Raw genomic sequence first — 24,176 nt, forward strand, 5'->3', positions numbered from 1 at the left:
GTGATCCTGAACAAGAAAAACAAAGTTGGAGGAATCACACTACTTAATATAAAACTCTATTATAAGGCCATAATAATAAAAAAAAGCACTTTACTGGCATAACAACAGACACATAGGTCAATGGAACAGCATAGAGAGCCCAGAAATAAACCTACACTTTTATATTCAATTAATATTTGACACACGTAGTAAGCACATACAATGGGCTAGAGATAGCTTATTCAATAAATGGTGTTGGGAAAATTGGACAGATACATGCAGAAAAAGGAAACTAGTCACCTTCTTACACCAGATACAAGAATAAACTCAAAATGGATCAAAGATTTAAATGTTAGACCCAAAACCATAAAAATCCTTTAAGAAAACATAGGCAGCAAAATCTCAGACATTGTTCATCTGATAAAATTTTTTATCAGATATATCTTCCCAGAGGAAAGGGAAACTAAACAAACAAACAAACAAACAAACAAACAACATATGGGACTACATCAAACTAAAAATTTTTGCAAAGGAAATCATCAACAAAGTAAAAAGACAACCCATTAATGCAAGAACATATTTGCCTATACATCTGATAAGGGGTTAACATCCAAAATTCATAAAGTACTTACAAAACTCAACACCAAATCAACAAACAACCCTTTTAAGAAAGGATGAAGGACCTGAATAGATGCTTCTCCCAAGAGGACATACAGATGGCCAATAGACATATGAAAAGATGCTCAATGTCACTAATCACTAGAGAAATACAAATGAAAACCACAATGAAGTACCATTTCACACCTGTCAGAGTGGCTATCATCAATAAATCAATAAAGAACAGGTGCTGTTGAGGATGTGGAGAAAGGGGAACTCTTTTGCACTGTTGGTGGGAATGCAGACTGGTACAGACAGTGTGGCAAGCAGCATGGAGATACCTCAAAAAATTAAAAATGGATCTGCTTTTTGAATCAGTGATCCCACTTCTGGGAATATATCAGAAGAACCCAAAACACTAATTGGGAGAACATAAGCACCCCTATGTTAATTGCAGTGTTATTTGCAATTGCCAAGATATGGAAGCAGCTCAAGTGTCCATTAGTAGATGAGTGGATAAAACAACTCTGGGACATGTACACTATGGAATACTACTTGGCCATAAAAAAGAAGAAAAATTTCCCCTTTGCAACAGTATGGATAGATCTGGAGAACATTATGCTAAGTGAAATAAGTTCTTCAGAGAAAGACAAATACAATATGATTTTACTCAAATGTGGAATCTAATGAACAAATTGAACTAACAAAGAAAATGGGGACAGACTCATAGATGGAGAGCAGGATGACAGATAGTGGAGGGGCAGGTTAGTGGATGGAGGGATTGAGCCAAAAAGAAAAAGGACTCATGGACATGGACAAATGTGTGGTGATTGCTGGAGAGAGGCGATATAAGGGGACTAAAAGGCAACGTAAAAAAATATAATAACAACTAAATAAAAAAAATAAAGATTACTAATGGCTGCGCAACAATTATTCCTCTTGTTCCCCCAGTCAATCTAGAAGATTGGTCAAGGGGAAAGGGAAATAGTCAGAGTCACGATTTTTTGTTTCAGTGGTAAGCATTGTAGTTCTTTCCTCTCTTCCCTTTTCTTTCCCAGCCTGTGGGAGAAGCTGCAAGACATCTGCTCTTCCAGAGAGTTAGAGAGATTTCCACTTTTGTGAGTAATGCACATTATATATTCATGATTGCTAAGTCCCAAGTTGTTATAAACTGTCAAATTGCAAAAGTCTATTATATAAACTTCTCCCTCCCCAATCACAGGGAAATAGTTGGATATAGTTAGTGACATCTTTCAGGCATGTAATGATTTACTTCTCATTTCATGTTTAATTTTGGCACTGGTCAAAACATTCTCTTTCATGAATCATTTTTTTTCTTATCTTCCAATTTCCTAATTGCCCAGATGGTAGACTAGCTCATAACTAAAAATGTAATCAGTTTCAATATTATCATTTCTTCTTTATGTATTACTAATTTTCTATGTATAAACTATCATATAGTTAGAGTTCTTAAATTTTTCTTCCCTTATCAAAGTAGACAGAAATGTAATTCCTTTTGACAACTGTCTTGGATAAAACAAAAGTTTGTTTATTTCACAAGAATTATTGTATTATTAATGATGTGTGGAGAACCAGTGAATTGAATGGTAATATAGATACCAGGCCAGCAGCAAGGCTCATGCATAGTCTTCAAGTTTGGCCTCAGCTTTACTGGACATGATGAAACTGGATTACTCTACACTAATGTGATTTATGGCTTATTATAAATGTCTAAATTGTCAAAATCAGTATTTAATGGTCCCCATATTCATAAATTATGGGAATGGTTAATCATATATATCTTCCTCATTTTCCTTATCATCTCAAAAGCTTCAAAAGCACTGTAAATGATTAGTTTCTGGGTCAGTGGTAGTGTATAAACAGCAGAATTAGATAAGTATTATCTGGCGAGCTCTCTGAACTTGCTTTCTCTTATATTAAATCTATTAACTTGTTTGTTGACACACCCAATACTTCAAAGACAAAGCCTGGACAAGGAAACCAGATGCTTTCTCTCTCTAGTTATCTTTCTCATCAGTTAGCTTTGTTTGTGAGTAATTAGGCAACTTCTGGGTTCTCTCTATGATTGTGATAAGGCTGTGCAAATGGTCTTCCAGACCCCAGGTCCCAAGTGAATGAAAGGATCTAACCAAGTCCTCACATCTGCCTATTAATCTCATATGAATACTGCCTGGCCTCCACTAAAGTACTCCCATTCTATTTTTATTCTTACCCCACTAATATTAATCTCTCTTTTTGTGCAATGGCCCATTTCATGACAATTGCTAGGTATTTGACAAATAGACTATAATATACATCAAGAAAATTATTACCTTAGAATTTTCAGAGGATACATATTGAGGTTATTTTTGCAATAATCATTTGCTAACAGAATTAAGTAGTCAGGTATCTAAGAGTGTAATTATAAGATGCAGACTTGTTCTCACTTTACGTTCTGAGTAATTTTCTAATGATTATGTCAAAATGACGTTCTGATCTTAGAGAATCTTGTGTGATTTGTAAAGCAGTAAAAGGTTAATTCAGAGTTCAGTTATATTACTGCTTTTGTTTATTTACTGTTTCTGAAAAAGCTAAGTCATTGTATCAGAGCTATTAGCTAAACCATCAACATAACATTCTTTTTCTTCAAACTGAAAATTTTCTTCATTTTGACTAAGCTTTATGAAGCTAACTAAAAGTGAGTGCAAGCCATGTACATTTACATTTTAAAAAAGAAAATCAACAAATATGGAAACTCTTGATGCTAGGGTAAGAATTTTCAATGCTGGAGGCCAGTGGGACACCCTGACCATACACACCATTACAGGCCTATCAGGATACTGATCACTCTGTGGTGCATTTTTATGTATTGAGTACAGCTGCCTCCTTCCCCACTGATGACAATGTGAATGGACTGTCAGTGTTTGGTATGGAAAGCACCTACCCTCAAACTCCTCACACATACCCCTATGGAGGAGGATGTTGCCACTCTGTGAGAGCACTGACATGTCCACCTACACCCTGGTCTCTGCCTGCTCCCCACAACTGGGGAGGAAGGAGAGATGAAGTTGAATATAGGCCTCTGTGCAACCAGCGGAACTTTATGCTGACTTTTGTGATGTAGTTATTTAGAACTATCTCCTTCTCTGGGCCTCACATCATCATGATCAATATAAAAACACTGGAGCACTCAGCAGCATGGATCCATAGTCTTCAGTGATGTTCTCATAGGAACATTCTGAAGCCCCCTGGACTCTTGATATCTTCTCCATCCTGTTACAAAACAATTATACTACTCCTTACATTTATATGATACTTCATAGTGGACAAAGCCCTCTCACTTAGCATCATCTCATCTAATCATCCTGAAGCAGTAATGGGTATGTAGAGTAATTTTTTAAATCAAAGGACCAAATGGGCTCAGAGAGGCTGAGTAACTTACAGGAGGTCACAAGTAAGTGGGAGATGACTTGCTCTAAATCCAGGATCCTTTCCACAATACTAAACAAATTATAGACATGGAAACAAGTACACTTTTGGAGAAAGCTAAAACTCCTTAAAGGAATAAATTTTTCATTACTCATCTACAGATAAAGCTCAAAATGTAAATCTTCTCCTGATTGGGAAAGTGTTAACAAATGTACCACAGGCTTTCACATATTTAAAAAAAGAATTAAACTAATCCCAGGGTTATAGTCTTGACTTAAGACAAGTTCTAGATTGAAAATAATTTTTGCAAAAATGCACATCTGTGTATGTATAAATATACATATTTATTTAGAAAACATGTTGGCTTAGATGTTTGTGCTATTTCTTAGTTACCATTTTACCATGCTGTGTCCACATCTGCTTCATCCTTACACTTTAAGTCACCATATTACTTTTTAATTACCCATGACTCATTTCAGTTAATTGTAATAATTAAGGTGGTTTAACCAATAAAGATTTTTGTGAGTAAAAATTCCAGGTTTTTAAAATATGTTTCCAGAAATAGTACAGTTTTCACATTTACTGTCTGAACCATACATTTATCATACGTAACTGTTTTTATTTAAAAGAACAATTACAGATTTAGTGCCAAGAGTATAAAACCAATAAATACACTTTACTGCATCATATAAAATGTGTGTGCAACATTTCCTTAAGAAACCCTCCGCATTTAGATATTCTGGACCTTTTTCACTTAAGAGTTTTGGCATATTTTTTCCCACACATAGTTTTTATTTTAGGGTATTGGTACATTTCATGAAAAGGAAAATATAGACAGTGAAAGTAGAGGCAGAAGTACAAGGTTCCAAGCACAAGAACCCATTGTTATATGCGTGTTAGGGGCAAGTATAATGAGGACCTCTTCCACTGAGCTTCAGTGACTAAGAGTGGCTAAGATACAAAAAGGGCAAGAAGTCAAAAGAATTATTTTTCTTGGATGGGAAAGATGACATGATTCAACACGAGTGGAGTGATTAAAAAGGAACGTTTATTGGACTCGGTTACACAGCTGATGGTTCACCTAGCTTCCACTTAGATTTTAAACATTTGCCTCAAAAATGATTTCACATCAGTTTTTGTTTCTTTGGAAGAGCTCCCATGTGTAATTTACTGATAGCATCTCTAAAGAACAGCATTATTGAGGATGTTTGGCTGATGTGCCAGATGGTGAAGGAGCCAGAAGACTGCTGCAAGTGAAGCATTCACTTGGTCTCAAAATGTCAGGATGGTGCGGATACTGAAATAGAAAATATAAACTGTTAATTGTTTTGATGTTTGGTGATTCACACTCTTCTGTGTGAGAGCCTAAGGAGCATCTGATGTGTTTCGGTGAACAGCTCTGTGTTTCCTGCCACTCCATTTACGTTCCTTTACGCTAAATTCAAGTCAGAGAGCAGCAGTTCACTTTTTCTGGGCTCGGTCTTGTGTTTTCTCCAACCTTAAACTCAAACATAACAACCTGAACATGACTGCCATTTAGGCATTATTATTGAGGAGTAAACTCATTTTGACAATGCTATGAGGCAGGTTCTGATGTTATTTCCACTTTAGAGATGAAAAATACTGAGGTTTAGAGAGATTTGTAACTTGCCGTAGGTCACATGTCTAGTGTGAAGTGCTGGGATTTAAACCCAAATACAAAATTGCACAAATTGCAAGATGACAAGTAACTTGCTTGAAAGAAACAATGATGTAATAATAGTTACAACCATGTTGAAGGTTTAATGGAGCCCTGATAAAGCAGTGCTTAAGGAGCCTTGGAAGCAGAAAAAGTTGATTTGTATTTAAGGAGACTCTGCTCTTGGGAAGATCAGAAACATAGCATTTACACTGAAGCTCATGTTCATTCTAAAATTCATCTTCTGATGTATAAATGCTTTTAGGAAAAGAAGGTCTTCATGCCTATAAAAGTTATATACATATACATATATATATATACATATACATGTGAAGAAAATATCTAGATAATTTAGAAGCTAAAAGACAGAGTAAATATAATTAAAATAGCCTGTTATCCCACAACTAAGAGATAATCAGTGTTAATATTTTCTTGCATTTTGATCAACTTTTTTTCTAGACATATGTACATTTTTTATTGTGTTTGTTGAGAACTTGGGATCCTATTTTATGTATAAGTTTATATTCTCTATTCTATAACCTGAAATTGCGTTATGAAACCATTTCTTTTTAATGGCTTCTTTGATTTCTAGTATGTGTTGGAAGCCCTTGAAACCATCCCTTATTATTGGACTTTTAGGATATTTCCAATTTTCGATATTATAGATAATAGATGACTGCTTAAATAGAGGTATTTGCATTTGAAACTAGAAGGTAGAAGTTAGGTATAACTGCCTATTGCTAGTTGTGCCTCATCCATAATGCAAACAACAATTTTTTTCTTTGTAGGTGGTTTTAGGGTTAAACTTTAGGGGTATGAAGTGAAATTGACTTGTTTTGCTAAGCTATGAAGAAAATTAAGACTTAAACATTTACAACAACATTCTCCTTTACCACCATTTTTATTTGTGAAAAATTTTTTGTAAACTAAAAAAAGAGATAACAGTTTTTTAAAGAACTTATTGTGATATCTTCATAGAAAATAATCCCAATGTAGCTCCACCTGCTCCCATATATAATTTAAATTCACAGTCATTAATGGTCAGTCTTTTTAGGTGGCCAGGCAGAGGCTGTAGGAGCACCATGTTATGATTATGACTGTGAGACTCTGAGTTTTTTCCTTGCAAGGGTGAATGTTCTCTTGTAAATAAAGATCAGTGCCTTTTATAATTTGGATTCACCATAATCAACATATGTAATTTCATTTCAGCAGAACTGGAAATGCAAAGCTATTATTCCTAGTTTCTTACAATATGATCTTGCATGCAAAGACTGAACTAGTAATGGAACACCAAGGCACTCCAATGCTTTTCTCCTATTTTAACCTTTTTTCTGTTAACCAAAACCCCACTCTAAAAGGAAACTTAAAAACTACCTCTTTCCAGAGCGAAGCATTTCATATCCTTCATTTATTTTTTCAAAAGGTAAAAACTGGGTTATTAATGGGTCCAATGAAAATTTCTTAGCCATAAAATCAGCCACAAGTTTGGGGACAGAATCTTTACTCTTAAAACCTGAAAAGAAAATGACACCATTGTTAGATGCAGCTAGGGGTAAGAGAATTGGAGAGGAGACTTTCTGAACAGAATTAAAATGAAAGTTCTACTCATATTACTGAGGTTAATAAGAGACAGAGTACTTCAATATCCTCTAGCAGTGGTTAGACTTTTTTTTTTTTACTTAAAAATTTGCCTAGATAAACAAGGGTCCTTAGCTATTACCTCTCCCACAGAGAAATTATAGTATGGATGGTTATTTCCGAAGTCAAGGAGCAAATTGTGCAATTGTCTAAATATGGGTAATGAAAGCAGACATGAATGATTGCTCTGGATTTCCTGGGTCTTAGTAGGTATATTCAGTGCCTTGTGGAGTCACATGTGTAAAAAGAAGAGGCGATGAAAGACCCTAGTTTATGGGGACACCAGAAAAATCTATCTTGGGAACTTGTGAATTAGTTCCACATGTAGTTGATTTGGAGCCTATGATGCAAAGGATTTTACATTTATTTTAACCATGTTGATTTTTAAAACCTGGCTTTGGCACTTGATAAAGGGAAGAAGTACTGAAGTTAAAAAAAAATTCAGCCCTTGAACCTAAACACATACCACCAAAAACCGCTCCTTTCCAGGTACGCCCACTCAGTAGTAACATGGGGTTCATGGAGAGATTTTGGGAACCAGGAGGTAATCCTACGATGACACTGACACCATATGCATCTTGACAGCATAACAAGGCAGCCACCTGGGATAAAATTAATGTTGGGCATCATTAAAGTGGGTTCTCTGATAGTCCTCACTCATGATCTATGGTATCATGTAATACTGATCTAGCTAGATTGTGAACATGTGGAGGGAAGAGATTATGTCTGTGGAATCTTCATTTCCCATTATGCCTAGGATAGTGCTGTGGTTTTAGAAAAAAAAACCAGAAAATATGTTTTGAATAAGACAATGGATGAATGAATTTGTGTACATGTAATTCTTTCTCATAAAGTAATGAAGAGGAGAACATCATTACAAACATACCTGTAAAAAGTCTGATTCTTTAAATACAAGTAATATTTTGTCATCACATGACTCACAGGCAATCTGAGTTGGTTAACTAATTTGTTTATTAAGTAGATATTTTGAACTTAGTACTTTGAACCAGGTGTTTTGATGGTGACCGAGATATAAGGTAATTACATCATCACAGTTTGTCTCTGGTCCACTTGATGGTCTCCCTTTTTAATGGTTCCATATACTACTGTCCATTTCTAAAATAGACACTTTTTCTGATTTATGTATTTATCCAGCTTTGATGAGGTACAATTACCAAATAAAAATTGTATATGGTCAAGTTATGCAATGTGTTTCTTTAGGGTATACTATGTAATGGTTTAATATACATATGCAATATGAAGTGATTATTACAGTCAAATTAACACATCCCTCACATGGTTACCATTTTCTTTTCTTTTCTTTTCTTTTCTTTTCTTTTCTTTTCTTTTCTTTTCTTTTCTTTTGTGGTGAGAACACTTAAGATCTATTCCCTTAGTAAACTTGAAGTATAGAATACGGTATTAATGACCATAATCATCCTGCTGTACATTAGATTTTCAGAATTTTCTCATTTTATAACTGAAAGTGTGTACCCTTTTACTAACATCCCCCCATTTCTTACCCCAACCCCAGTCCTGGCAACCACCATTGTACTCAATAGTTCTAAGACTTCAGCTTTATTAGACTTCACATACAAGGGAGATCACAAAGTATTTGTCTATCTGTCTGGCTTATTTTACTTAGCATAATGTCCCCTAGATTTATTTATATTGTTGCAAATGGCAGGATTTTTCTGATGTCATGGCTGAATAATATTCCACCAGACACATATCACAATTTCTTTATTCAGTCATCAGTTGATAGATACTCAGCTTGTTTCTACATCTTGGCTATTGCAAATAATGCTTCAGTAAACATAGGGGTGCACATAGCTATTTGAGGTAGTGATTTCATTTTATTTGGATATACACTTAGAAGTAGAATTGCTAGATCATATGGTAGTTCTATTTTAAATTTTTTAGGTACCTTCTATACTTCTTTTTGTAATGGTTGAGCCAATTTATGTCCCCTCCAACTGTGCACAACAACCTTGCCAAGACCATTTCTTGGACCTTGGATAGCAACCATCTTAATAGGAGTGATGAGGTGTTTTCTCATTGTAGTTTCTCATTTGATTTACACTGCCCTGATAAGTAATGATGATGAGTACAATTGAACATACCTATTGGACTGAAATGAACATACCTATTGGACTGAAATGAACATGTTTGAAGTGTGCCTTTACTTCCCCAAAATATATATTGATTTTACTTTAAATTATACCTATTATTCTAGAACTTCAAAAGAGAGTCTCTCTGCCCCAGTCAGTGTTTTAAATATTTCTGTAGTAGGAAAAAATTTTCAGGATCCTCAGCAATATACATAATGATTAGTCCTTTGATTATGGAGTATGACATTTGGAAAACCAGGTGAGCTCAGAGCATGTGGTTATCAGATATTTAGTGTCTTCAGTTAAATTAACAATCCAATTCCACATGAGAAGCTGGAAGAAATATAGCTGGAGATGTCTTCTGCATGATAATTGATAATGGCTTGCCGATTTGAAAAGAGAATTTGTATTGTTTATATTTACTTGAGTTTGAATTTTTTAACTAAAAATTAACAAAGAAATTTTAAATGGCTCAATAAAAAAACCCATCTTCCCCCTCTAAAGGGGAAGTAGTTTGCTTAGCTGACAGAGTGAAACTTACAATAATAAATTAAACAATCCAGGTATCAAATAGGAGATAGAAAATCACCATTCATAGTTTTAAAAATATTCTGCACATACAATATTTATATTCTGCTGCCTAAAACATACTCCAGAATGTGGAGACACACATTTCAAAGCATTTCACAGTACATACCATGGTGTCAAGTAGACCAACAACTTCAAATGAAAAATCCACACCTCCACTGGTCATTTCCTTCAGCACCTCATGGATGGGTTTCTTGAAGTCCTGCGGGCTGATGCACTCAGTGGCACCCACTTCCTTTGCCTTCTCAAATTTGCCTTTGTTGATGTCCACCCCAATGATCCTGGCCGCTCCAGCCACTTTGCAGCCCATGATCACAGACAGGCCGACTCCTCCGAGGCCAAACACCGCACAGGTGGAGCCTGGGGTGACCTGTGTTTCAGAAAATGTGAAAATGGATTGAGTAATGATTGTTGGAAAGTGTCTAGGCTGTATGAAATGCCATATCTTATCCATTATCAGTACTATTCAGACTTCTGTCCAACCTGCTGTCAAATCTCTTTTGGCTTCTGTTGGTTCACATTTAAATTGAGGGCTTTGAACTAGATCAGCGGTTCTCAAACTTTGCAGACATTAGAATCACCTAGGGAGCTTTAAAACTTCTCAATGCCCAGGTCACAGCCCATTGCCAATTATATCTCTGCAGGAAGGACAGAATTCCCAAGTGACTCCAGTGGGAAGCCCAGGCTGGGAGCTGGGGACTAGCGGATCTTGGAGCTCTAAATGCCAATGACTCCTATCTTATAGAGAATCTAGTGGCTGAAATCCATTGACAGGCTTTAGTAAATTGTACATACAAAAAGCAATTTTGGGGAAATTAAATAAATGGAAAAGGTATTCCACTAGGCTAAAATTAATCTAACCAAACCCTCAATGATTAACTCCTTGGTTCATTAACTTTCAGTAGTCATTACCAGTATAATAAGAGCAGAAATTAGCTGTGAGGCAGAGAAGTTATTCTTAGCTTAAAACCAAACCTAACAACTGGGGAAATTTAACTGGAAACTTTAAGATAATACCACTTGAGACCAGTGTAATCTTAGTGGGTCTTTATCCTTGCTTTTTAAAAATATACTAATGAACAATAATTCAATAAAAAGTTGCTCTACATTTTAATAATGGTTGAAATTCATCACCATGAGTGCTCTCGGCTTCTGCACTGTGTGTAGGCTCAGTTAGACCATCTGCTCAAACAGATGATGTAATTGCACAAGGGATTTAGTGCTAGAGTCACAGAATTTGAAAAACATGTGCTGTCAGTTGTTGAAATCAGCTAAGGACTGTTTAATATGTCTAGTCTGCTTTAGGAGTCAGCCTTCAGTGTGGGTAAAATATTCCTCCTGTCCCTAGTAATCAATCATTTTCTGGGGTATATCATCACTTTTTACTTTACTTAGAAAAATATGGGGCGTGTGATTATAATTTTAAAATGTAGGTAATAATATATTATGGTTTAAGATTCAGCAGGGATTTTGAGAAAGATGCTAGTCACAGCTCTCATTCTAACCTGCCATAAGATTTGGGGCAAATATCTTTATGTAACTGGGCCTCCTAGATTTTCAAACTTTTGGGAAGAGGGACCTTAAAGAATTTCTCAAACCTACCACCTCTGGGTGTGTGTGTGCATGTATGTGTGCGTGATCATGTCAGGGGAGGAGAAGCAGCAGTAAAATCCCCCAGTAAGTGGAATAAATACAAAATGCATTACTGAAACTTCTTTGCTTTCCTCATAGTGATCTACAAAGCAGGTATGTTTGTGCTGCTTGGTCTGGAGGTGTAGCAGGTAAGGCTTTGGAATCTACTGTTAATCGTAATTCTGGGAGTAGACGATTCATGGACTAGATTCTCCTCAAAGGCAACTCTTTCATTTCGTTTACTTTTGCTGCCTCAAAAACTAGCAGAACCTACTGTGCCTGGTATTATGTTTGTGCTGACTCATCAGAGAAAGAATGACTAAATGAGGTCCCAGTTCGAAAATTTAGTAATCTCATAAAGAACAAATATAGACAAAAAATGATTGAAAATAGCACCTTTACTTTTTCTTCACTAATTATCAAAAGCTTTTCACTTGTTCTAAACAGATACATTGTCTAGGACATGGTTTTAATTCTCCCTGAAGACATTTTTTTACTCATAATCAGCAACTTAAATTCTATGGAGTATATTAATGTTGTTGTGGTAGTGGGGTGGGGGGAGTAGCTACCAGTAAATCTATGAAGAATTATCTCTAATTGCTGTGAGAAACCACTTTCCTGTGGTGGCGGGAAAATGGAGACTACTGTACTTGAACAATTAAAAGAAACACTTTCCTTTGTTTCCTGACTGTCCAAGTGCAACTGGTTTTATCATCCATTGTTCATTCGCACCTTGGCAACTTTGACTGCAGATCCATAACCAGTAGTGAATCCACAGCCAATGAGACAGACTTTCTCTAGTGGGGAGGCTGCATCAATCTTGGCCACTGAGATCTCGTCCACCACTGTGTACTGGGAGAAGGTGCTGGTGCCAATGTAGTGGTTGATGGTCTTTCCTCGGCAGGTGAACCTGCTGGTACCATCCTGCATAGTCCCACGAGGCATGATTAAACTGGCCAGTGCAACACACAGACACACAAAGCATGAGACAGGAGCATAACAAAGGTAATTCATTGGAGTATATTAATGTTGTTGTGGTAGTGTAAATTCATTGGCTATGTGAAGAGAATATCAGAAACTTACTCATTTTTCAAGCAGAAGTTGCCTTCTGGGTGTTTACAAACACTGCATTTCCCACACTGGGGAACAAAGAGTGGGATGACTTTATCACCTGGAGGGGAATAAAACAAATTCTTATGAAATCTCTGCCCAGGAGTTAATATAGCAAGAACCTAAAGCTAAAGGGTGTGTATTAGAGGTGGTTGTCTTTGAATAGGGTCTAAGAAATATGATCTAGTTACCATGATGTCATTGGTCATTGCCCGGCAGCATTGTGATTGGTTGGGGTTTATATGTGCCTGCAGATTGCTCAAAAGGAAATGCACATGTAGGAAACAACGTGGATTTTAAAATGTTTTTAATGCATTAATAGTTATCTTTTATCCCGTGCTTTTTTCTCTTGATGGTTTTATACGTATCTCATTTAACATTAATAATCAAACCTTAAATATTTTTATTGTAAATATCTATAAATTTTAGTTGTGAGAGCCGGCCATAGTTTCATTAGTTGTTGGGGTCAGTGAGTATTTTGTAATAGTTTGGGATACAGTAAAAATGAGGATTTTGACAAACATTTCTTTGTTTTTCAAAGTGACTGTTTATTTTTACTATAAAATGAGTGCTTATTTTTAAAAATTTTAGTTTTTTTAAAGAAAAAATAAAAATAATGGGAAAAAGAATTCAAGAAATTTCTTTGAAAATCTCAACCCTCAATAATGATTTAGGAACTTTCTTTTAGGATAAGAACAGACTTTCAAATGTTTTTAGCTAAATTATTCATTTTCCCTGCTGTGATGGAGGGAGGCATGGTGAAAAATAAGGGTGTTGTTTATTATTAATTTATTTCTATCTAAAGGAAATACTAAGAACTAAAACTCAAATAAAACCATTTATTTTAATATTTTCTGTCCATAGGTTAATTAAGTATTTGATAATGGGGGAGACTGAATTTACTGGTTACAGTGATTTTTTTTAGAATTAAATATAATTTTTATTTTAAATTATCTATTCTACTCATCCACAAAACCTATAAAAATGGTTGGGCCATTTTTGTCTATACATTTGATAGATAAACTTTATATAGAGATGACAGCATGAACATTTTGTATTTATTCACTCTTTATCTCTAAAAGTATTTATCTATATTAATGTACAATAAAATGAAGACAAAATAAGTATTAAAGATAAACTAGTACTTTGTAATGATGGTTAAGTGTAATTAAACAGATATGGTTTATGCAGGATGGTAGGTCTCTCTTTTCCTTCTAAACAGTCTGTTTCATTCTGTGTTCAAGAAGAGAGGTCACACTGGAAGAGAAAATCGGTAACCAAGTTCTACTTCCCACCTAAGAGGAGATTATATTGACTCAGTCAGAGCCTCAAGGTCCCTATTCTGTGAAGTCAGCAGAAAACAGTTTCCATTCACTGATCTATAGGTCCAGGACATAGACTAAAGTATTTTCCCTTGTCCTATTTATATTTCTTCTTGGACTTGAGAAAAGACAGTTCTAAGCAACACTAAAATGGGTTACTTGGTTGTGAATACTGTCAGGCAGTGGGTCTCTTTTGTATGGTTAGGTGCTTGACATCTAGCAGATACTCAGCAAATGCTTGCTGAAGGAGAGTATGCATGAGTGCATGAATGCACACACGCCTGAGGCAGGAAGAAGAGGAAGACACCTCTCTTTAAGTCCCAGCTCTGCTGCATCCTCAGCAAGGTCTTTCATCTTGCACTGCTTCAGTTTCATCATCCAGATTGGATGATCTTGGGGTCCTGAACAAAGGTACATTCTCCAAGTGTGAATTCCGTACCTGGTTTTACTGTAGTCACCCCTTCTCCAATGCTCTCCACAATGCCAGCTGCCTCATGGCCTAAGATCACAGGAAGAGGAGTGACAAAGTTTCCACTAACCACGTGGTCGTCTGATCGACACAGTCCTGTGGCCACCATCTACGTGGGTAAAGGAAAGATGGATTCAGAAGAACTAACGGTCCTCAGATGGACTTAATGAAACCAATTTCCTGAAGTTGCACTTGTGAAGAATTTTCAAGGATTTTGCTAATAATCCCTACTCTTCCCAAATACAAAAGATTCTGTTTGTCTCAAGATTATTCAGTCTAAAACTCTCTGATACTTTTTTTTCCTGCCTTAAGCACTTCAGGATAATCTGAAATAATTATTTCTGAAATGTTTAAGTCTCATATAATTGACAAGAATGCATACTTTTTAATCGAAGTACAAATTGCAGATTACCACTGAGAAAATTAAATCAGTTAAGTTCTACCGTCTAATGCTAACTGATTTTAAAATCAATCATCTATCATCTATCTATATCTCTTCATATTCCTTTGCCCCTTGTTCTATATAAACATATCAATCCTTTTTTTATTTTATTAGTGTGAAAGAATTTCAACCTAAAATGGAACCATTGGATATAAAATGGAAAATCTCATGCTTGTCCCATCACGAAAACAAAACACAAGGACTGAGAGACCAATTTCCTTAAATGTCTGATTTATAGAAAACTGGTAATATTATAATTTTCCTAAATAATAAAGAGTTGGCTAGGGGTTGCCTCAGACCAACCTTGGGGAATTTTGCTCATGTTTTCCAGAGGCATGATTGGACTGGTTTTGTGCTCATGGGGAATTTTCAAAGCTTGTCTCCATTTGTTTTTGTTTTAAAGGTGAAAAATATTAATGGAATAAAAACAAAAGAATACATTGCTGCAATATTATCATCAGATTAAGCAAAATTCAAGGCCCAAATTAATTAAACAATAATAAAGAAGCATTATATAATAATAACAATAGAAGATGCCATCATAACAAATATATACATTTTAACAGACTATAACTGAACTCTCCCATCTTTAAATTTCTTGCCATTAAGTACATGCTACCCCAAACTTTGAACGAACTGACCTATAGCTTGCTACAATTTGCACATTCTAAATTGCAATTCCTGTTATTTTTAAAGATTTTATTTATTTATTTTTAGAGAGGGAAGGGAGGGAGAAAGAGAGAGAGAGAGAAACATCAATGTGTGGTTGCTGGGGGCCGTGGCCTGCAACCCAGGCATGTGCCCTGACTGGGAATCGAACCTGCGATGCTTTGGTTCATAGCCCGCGCTCAATCCACTGAGCTACGCAAGCCAGGGCGCAATTCCTGTTAGTTTTGAATAAATTTATCTTTTTGACTATTTTGAGTTTGACTCAGTTTACCTTTTTATTTAGGTAGCCATTAGGATTATACCATATATATTCTTTCTTCTCTTTTTTAAAATGTAACAATTTGTATTTATGTCTTTCCTTGACAGGAAATGTAATTCCACTGTTTGGATTACCATATAAAAGGCACCTCTTAATGAATTTTTGTTTTTTTGTATAACTATTCTCTGAGTTTTTTAATCCTAAAATTAAATAGAAGTGAAAAAATATTTCACCTTTATACGAACTTCATGAGCCTTTGGGGGTGCTACCTCCACCTCCTCAATGGAAAAGGGTTTCTTTAGCTCCCATAGCACAGCCGCTTTGCATTTTATCACCTGCAAATTGAACAGAAAGATGATACCCGTGTTCCCCCATTCTTGAAGTCAGGGATTGTGACTTTCATCTTTTTATGTGCAACATCTAGCCCCATGTCTGGAACCTAACAAATGTTATATAGAAATGAACAATCTCTGATATGCAAAACAAAAAAAATACCTCTAAAAATGTGTAAAATAATTATGTAAGAATTAACTATGAGACACTGAAATAAAATAGAATATATTCTTTTAGGCCATCCTTATATTGTTTCTTTTTCCAAGGGTTATTTATTCCTGATATTTCCTAATGCAGTACTGAAGTCAGTTGTTTACCCACAACTCTTGGCTTGTACATAAAGTTTTTAAATCACATTTTTTTTTTTGGTTCACAGATTCACTGTCTGTTACCATAAAAGCTGCTGCTCTCTTGCTCAATTTTTTCCACTTAAGCCCAGAACAATGTGACTTTGATTTCAGTGCATACTTGCCTCCCTGCATTGGATTTCTCTTTTCTCTATTTGCCTGTCTTTCTTTGATTTTTTTTCTCTCCCCACTACTTCTGTATGCTACCTGTTTGCATCACTCATTTGAAAATGAGTTTTGGCCACTTGGTTTTCTTATCTAATTTATGTGTAGCTATTCTTTCCAGATTAGATGTGAGCCAAAAATTGCAGAAGTTATAGCTACACACACACACTTTTACCCACATATACACACATATATATTTAAAAATAGGATAACTGTGTGTTTGATGTTTTAGCTAGCATAGGTTACCCATAAATATTCTTCAAAATTAAGATTGAACATATATTTTTAGTACTTGAGAAGGCAATACAGAACTTGTCTTCATGATTGCAAAGCTTATATACATTTGAGAGTTTTTTCTAGACAGACAATTTATTAATAATTATAATTATGAATTTATAATTAATAACTGTAAACATAATTTAAAATTCAATTGAAATTTATCTTTTTGACATTTTATTTTCTTGTTTATATGTCAATTCTCCCACTTTCCTGGGTGTTTGTGATAGTCAATGTCACAGTAAACATGAGACTGCTTAGAAATAATACACTAATAGTACAGAGGTCCTGATTATTGGGTGTTTATATAATGGGCAGGCACACTGTGACCTGTGCTGAATGAGTTACCTGCTTGATCTTTAAACCCCACACGATGAAATTATTAACTTATTGGTTTATTTTTCAGATGACAAAGTTGAGCCTCTCTTGACCAGTAACTAATTTTTGCAGTCACAAAGTAGGCTGTCCAGAGAATGAAGGTCAATCCAAAGTCATCGTTTCACCATCCCATGGTCATAAAAGATTAACCAAAGTTTAAATAAAACAGCAGTGACTAACATTTATTGAATTATTTCCATGTACCAGGTACTATCCTAAGTGCTAAGAAATATTAATTTGTTAAGTTCTCAAAACTGCCTTATGACATAGGCATTATTATGATTTCTGTTTGGCATTTGAGGAAAATACAACACAGGAAGACTAAATATAACTGGAGCGCTACCACAAAGCTGAAAGCCTGATGTTGCACCGGAGGTGGGAGGATTGAGTGCTTATTATTTATCGTTCTCATGAATACATTTGGTTTACTCTTTTGTGCTCAGAACTCAGGATTTCTGTGGAAATTTCCTGGGTTGAGCCATAATCAGACAATTTTAAATCAGAATTTGCATGTTGATGTTGGCTTGCTTGACCTTAATGATTCTAATGCTTTGAGATCAATAAAAGTTTTATCAGACTTAACTTAAAAAGTTCATGAAAAGAAGATGATAACTCCTGTGTTCATAAAAAGAAGATGATAACTAAGAAGAACATTTAAGCTTAGGTTCTTAATATAGAGATAAATTCTTTAAAAATATTTCTAACTTTAGGTTTTCAGATTACTCATGATTAGCTATAACTACTGAACATTTATTTAAATAGAAAATAAAGACTTTAAGCCCTGGCTGGCGTAGCTCAGTGGATTGAGCACGGGCTGGGAACCAAAGTGTCCCAGGTTCGATTCCCAGCCAGGGTACATTCCTGGGTTGCAGGCCATAACCCCCAGCAACCGCACATTGATGTTTCTCTCTCTCTCTCTATCTTCCTCCCTTCACTCTCTAAAAAATAAATAAATAAAATATTAAAAAAAAAAGAAAATAAAGACTTTAATAGGTACAGATTCTACACATTGTTGTTAATGATATTTAGGAACAGCCTATTCAATTATAGTTCAACATACATTGCATAATAAAGTGTGCATTCTATATTTCAGTATATATTGTTTCTAATTTAAATATAGCTTAAATTATTCATTAAATACTACAGCTCTTTGTGTATTATATAAGGAGATTATATTTTCAAAAGTAAAAAGAAAATTGCTTACTTTTCCTGCTGTGCTCATGATTCTATTCTCTCTGCAGGACAGGAGACTGAATTCTTGCAGACTATTTCCTGCTCAAGTACATATAACAGTTATGTTGCACAAATATTTTGTTGCTTATGTAATGCCCAGTTCCAGACATGTGATCTGGGTTCTTTAAGCCACACCCATCAGCTTATTCCCAAACCATATCAAATCAGAAAGAAAAGGGCACTGAACCAGTACTCAAACAGAGATTTTGTTTGTAATATGCTAATTAGAGATAAGAGCTTGATATCTTTGATTAACTATTTTTTTACACATAAATTTTAATTTCTCTGTCCCTTTTTCCTGGATTCCATATTTATTCTCTTTCAATCCTCTGTTTTGCCTTTGCGTGCATTAATCCCCAATTTCTAATCCACATGTTGCAGTTAGAAAGAAGAAAGAGTAAGGGAGAAGCACAAATGACATAGGACGGAGAGAACTATAAGCCAGAGGAATGTGTTTGCTCCAGCTCTCTCCTCTTCTTCATTGCAGAGAAGTCAGACATCAATCAGTCACAGAAAAGGTGCTCATGACCTTGCCATTTCTGCTTTACTCATTACCTATCAGCATCACCTGGGCACCTCCCTGTTACTGGCATTCGGTTTGGTACAGTGGTGTGGCAATGAGAATAACAGAGAGCCTCTACCTCTGCCAAAAAGCATATGGGGCAATGCTTATGATATGGCCTTGGATTCAGGGCAGTCCCTATGCTTACTAGTTGTGCAAATTTGCCGTTAGCTCCTTTATTTGAAAAATGATAGAATAATAGTACCATTTGAAAGAGTTGTTGAACAGATGCATCAAGCCCTTTAAAGCACCTATTAGGAAAACTGACAGATAAGACAATCTTCAGTAAATACCAGCTACAATGATTATCCTTAGTAGAGAGCTCACAGTCTACAGGGAGAAAACAAGTCATACCACCTATTTCAAAAGGAGGGCACCTGACTGAAGGACTCAGTGGAGGCTTTGTAGACAGAGAAGATATTTAAGTTAGAAACTAAATAATGATCTTTTTGGCAGAGTCAAAAAAAAAAAAAACTTATGCACTTCTATTATCCTTTGTCAGTGCCATGAATAAAAAAAGGAGAATATGAGTCTGATTTTTAATAAATCCTAAGTCTTATACTAAAATTTGGGAACACAGCATATTAAACTACTTAATTAGATATAGTCTTTCGACCTATATACATTAACATAAAGGGTATATTTTTTTATAGAATTGTCAAGGAAATGACACAAAAATGTGCTTGGCAGTTTTTTTTCTGAGTACCAAACTGAAATAATCTAAATGTTTAAATGAAATATATTATGGGTCAACACGATGAATGGCTAAGTAAATAGTCATTTTTGAGATGATGAAGAAATACAAATGTTGTATAGTGATTTTAAAGTAATGCTCCAACTCCATAATTTTAGTAATATAAAAATGCGTATCGGTAAGAAAGGATGAGTAGACAGAAAAGTGGTTTTGTGGAAAGTAACCTCACAGACTGATTTGGGCAGTCATGTCCAGGTATGTAACTTCTCTAGTAAAAGGACATCTTTGCCTTAAGCGAGCCCTGTTCATTGTTTCTGTGCACCTAAGTTGGCAACACTTTTGAAATGCCTCTTTTCAGACATCTCCTTCTGAAACATGATCACCCTCATGAGAACATAGAGTCTTGTTAACTATCTGGTACTTCGATCCCTTTCTTTCTGTCTGACAGCTTCACATAATGTTCCTTACATTCTCTTCTTAATTCCAAATACATAAAGAAAGCTGCAAACTGTCATTTCTTGGAAGCATTTTTCTCAGTCTGTTGAGATCTTGCTTCCAGACATATCCTCTATTTGGCTCAAGTAACTTATAAAAATTATCTACAGGCTTAGCATTCATATATGCATAACAGATTTTAGGTAACTTTGAAATATTCCAAGTGGGAAGAAATGTGAAATGGGCTGGCCCACACTGATGTGTGGTGGTTAAGAACAGGGAGGATCACCTCAGCTGCAGAGATCCACACTGGGATCCCCAGCCGGGAGCACCAGTGCTGGGAAGATGAATCCCCACAACAGCTGGCTGTGAAAATCAGTAGGGACTTAGTTCTGGTGAGATGGAGGGCTGCTGTAGACCCAAGTGATCTCTTCAAGGGTTGGAACACAGACTCACTTAATCACAAACACTCATCCTAAGCTCCAGAGGAGGCACAGCAGCTCAAAGGGTGCCAGGGACATATGGGGAAAGACTGATTTTCTGGCTTCAGTGTGAGGGCTGGCAGGGAAGCTCTTTTAGAAACTAAAGTGCTGGAAGGTGACATTGTTCCTTTGTTGAGCCCTTTCCCCCCTCAGCCTTCAGGCAGGGGTCAAATCTAAGTCTCCACTAACTTGGCTAATACTGCTCTGACCCACCCTGGTGATACTTCAAGACCTTTTACAACCCAATTAACATGCCTGGTCCAAACCTATTTCAGAGGATAATCCACACAAGCAGCTAGCCTTGGTCCATGCTTTGGACTTTTCTAAAATCTCACAGGTTCATAAACCCCACACAAGCAGTCATTGGCCTCAGCATGCCCTGTACTTCTTGTTAAGTGGCCCAAAGCTCAGCACTTCTGGCAGCTGGCTTCAGTTCACAGCACAACAACTCCCAAGTGCTTCCAAGCCCAGTGTAGGAAGCTACTCACCACAGATCACGTTGTAGTTCCTACCAGGTGGTCCTAGGCCAAAGGCAACTGCTGATCTTGGCCTGCACAGAAATCCCTCTCAAGAGCCCTCAGAACCAACACCCTTGGTGGCCAGCTTCAGACCCCACCAGAGCACTGTCTAGTTAATGCCATAAGTGGTACAACCAAAGGATGGACTTGGCCTGAACCATAGCTCCACTAAAGTCAATCCCACTCCATGGGATCAGTCCCCGCACAACAGCTTATCTGCTGTAGTCATGGCCAGTCATCACAGCCAGTCCTCACAGGCAGTTAGCCTGTGGGTCAGTCCCACCCACTAATGTGCTAACAGCAATCAAGTCTCAACTACAAGCATCACACAAAACTACACAAGGAACACTCTGGAGCATATGGCTCAGGTAAACAGGAAGCTTATGCCACTGTGCCCCATAGGACTCCTTCTATATAAGTGCCATGACTGGAGGTATAGTAGATCTACCTAATATGTAGAATCAAACAGAGAAAGAGCCAAAATGAAGATACAAAGAAAAATATCCTAAAAGAAAGAATAGGGTAAAACTCCAGGGTGGAAAAAAAACTAAGTGAAATGAAGACAAGAAATCTACCAGATACAGAGTTTAAAACACTGGTTATAAGGATACTCAATGAGTTTAGTAGAGAAAAATATTACCGCAGTGAGAACTTCAACAAAGGGATATGAAACGTAAAAAAGGAGATAGAAACCATAAAAATAACCAGTCAGAAATCAAAAATATAACTGAAATGAAGAATACATGAGAAGGAATCAATAGCAGACTAGATAAGCAGAGAATAGAATCAGTAATTTGGAGTACAAGGTAGCAGAAAACAACCAATGAGAGCTACAAAATGAAAAAAGAATTTTTAATTTAATCTTTATTGTATATTTTTTCATTATCTTTTAGTCCCCTTATACTCCCCACCCCCAGATGCAAAAGGAATGGGCATGGACAATGAAAAAAGAAATTGAAATATGAGGATAGTTTAAGGGACCTGTGGGACAACATCAAGCATAACAACATTTGCATTATAGGTGTACCAGAAAGAAAAGAGAGAAACAGAACAAAGGATTTGAAGAAATAATGACTAAAAATTCCCTAATCTGGCAGAGAAAATAGTCATACAAGTTCAGGAAGTGCAGAATCCCAAACAAGATAAACCAAAAGGGGCGCACACCAAAACACATCAAAATTATAATGCCAAAGGTCAAAGACAAAGAGAGAATCTTAGAAGCAGCAAGAGAAAAGCAGTTACACACAAGGTAGCTCTTGCAAGACTGTCAGCTAATTTATCAAAAGAAATTCTGCAAGTGAGAAGTAATTGGCACAAAATATTTAAAGTGATGAAAGTCAAGGATGTACATCTGTGGGCACCTAGTGGGTGGTGGTGGGCCTTGGAGTACATGGAGACTGTTGCTAAATGGCCTCAGACCCAGCACTGGAGCTGAGTTTAAATCTGTATTGATCTGGTAAATAGCATTTGCCCCTACCTGGTGACTTACTGAGAACCTACTTTATGCAACTCATGTACCACCAGAGGCTCTCTCAGTGACTGAACTTAATAGGCTGCTCGCAGGTGGAGGTGGACCTTAAATAACCATGGACCTTTTGCTGACCTGCCCCTGGGCTTGGTGCTGGTGGAAACTGTCCTTGGTGTGCAGCTTGGCCCCTCCATGCAAATACAGGCCAGACAGAGGCAGCCACAAACTGGATAACTTTTTAGTTCCAAACTGGTAGCCCAGGTCATAGGTAGTGCCTGACATTGATCTGCACTAGAGTCCCTCCCAAGTGGTCCCCAAACCAATGCACTGGTGGGCTTCAGGCCACATCAGAGGACGGCCCAATTAGTTCTATAAGCAGCACATGCAAAGGGAGATCTTGGCAGGAACCAGACCCTGTTGTGGTAAAATTCACTTTATGGGGTCAGCTCCACACAGCATCTCATACACTGTGGTCAGGGCTGATTCTCACAGTCAGCTGGAGAAGTAACCCCAACCATGGATGGGCCAATGACCATCAAGACTCAATTACAACAGGAGGATTCACATAACCCACACAAGGGACATTCCTGGAGGACTTAGCTCAGGTCATCAGGGAGAGTGTACTACTGAGGCCTATAAGACACCTACTACATAAAGTCACCATACCAAGACTTGGAGATATAGCAGATTTACGTAATATGTAAAAGCAAATACAGAAAGGCAGCCAAAATGGGGAGACAAAGATACACAACTCAAATGAAAGAACGGGGAAATCCCCTGGAAAATGAAGTAAATGAAATGGAGGCAAGCAAGCTACCAGATAGAGAGTTCAAAACAATGGTTTTAAGGTTGCTTAAGAAACTTAGGGGAAGAATGGATGAACTTAGTAAGAACTTAAACAAAGAGATAGTAGACATAAAAAAAGGACATAAAAACCATAAAAAAGAAACAGTCAGAAATGAAGAAAATAATAATTGAAATAAAGACTACACTAGAAGGAATCAACAACAGACTAGAGGAAGCAGAGAATCAAATCACTGATTTGTAAGACAAGGTAACAAAAAACACCCAATCAGAGCAGCTAAAAAGAAAAAGAATTTTTAAAAATTAGGATAGTCTAAGGAACTCCTGGGACAAGATGAAGCATAACAACATCTGCATAATAGCAATACTAGAAGGGATTGAGAACCTATTTGAAGAGATAATAGCTGAAGGCTTCTCTAATCTGGAGAAGGAAAAAGACACATGTCCAGGAGTCTCAGAGAATCCCAAATAAGATAAACTCAAAGAGTTCATCATAATTAGGATGCCAAAGATTAATGACAAAGAGAGAATCTTAAAAGCAATAAAAAGACAATTAGT

At 36.4% G+C, this 24,176-nt stretch overlaps 1 protein-coding gene across 2 annotated transcripts; it reads right to left on the minus strand.

Moving 5' to 3' along the window:
- Positions 1-5,035: 5,035 nt before the first annotated feature.
- LOC123806784 (alcohol dehydrogenase E chain) lies at positions 5,036-18,753 on the minus strand. 2 transcript variants are annotated; one of them, XM_045820099.1, is made up of 9 exons: positions 18,627-18,753; positions 16,157-16,258; positions 14,524-14,662; positions 12,736-12,823; positions 12,385-12,604; positions 10,130-10,390; positions 7,788-7,923; positions 7,058-7,196; positions 5,036-5,302 (listed from the first exon to the last, which is right to left on the minus strand). In XM_045820099.1, exons 1-9 carry the CDS (start codon positions 18,642-18,644, stop codon positions 5,278-5,280), a joined length of 1,128 nt encoding a protein of 375 aa, XP_045676055.1. In that variant the 5' UTR covers positions 18,645-18,753; the 3' UTR covers positions 5,036-5,277. The 2 variants fall into 2 exon arrangements, with proteins under 2 accessions (XP_045676055.1, XP_045676056.1); XM_045820100.1 differs by lacking the exon at positions 16,157-16,258 and having other exon boundaries at positions 18,627-18,730.
- Between the last annotated feature and the right edge of the window lie 5,423 nt (positions 18,754-24,176).

Source organism: Phyllostomus hastatus, unplaced genomic scaffold (assembly GCF_019186645.2).
Source record: "Phyllostomus hastatus isolate PE091 unplaced genomic scaffold, TTU_PhHast_1.1 phas_scaffold_39, whole genome shotgun sequence".
NCBI lineage: Eukaryota > Metazoa > Chordata > Mammalia > Chiroptera > Phyllostomidae > Phyllostomus > Phyllostomus hastatus.

Excerpts from the sequence above, each read along its gene's own strand:
- LOC123806784 (XM_045820099.1), bottom strand. Across the intron at positions 14,663-16,156 it reads CTCATGAAGTTCGTATAAAG|ATGGTGGCCACAGGACTGTG; the intron begins GTGAAATATTTT and ends TTACCCACGTAG. Across the intron at positions 7,924-10,129 it reads TTGGTCTACTTGACACCATG|GTGGCTGCCTTGTTATGCTG; the intron begins GTATGTACTGTG and ends ATTTTATCCCAG.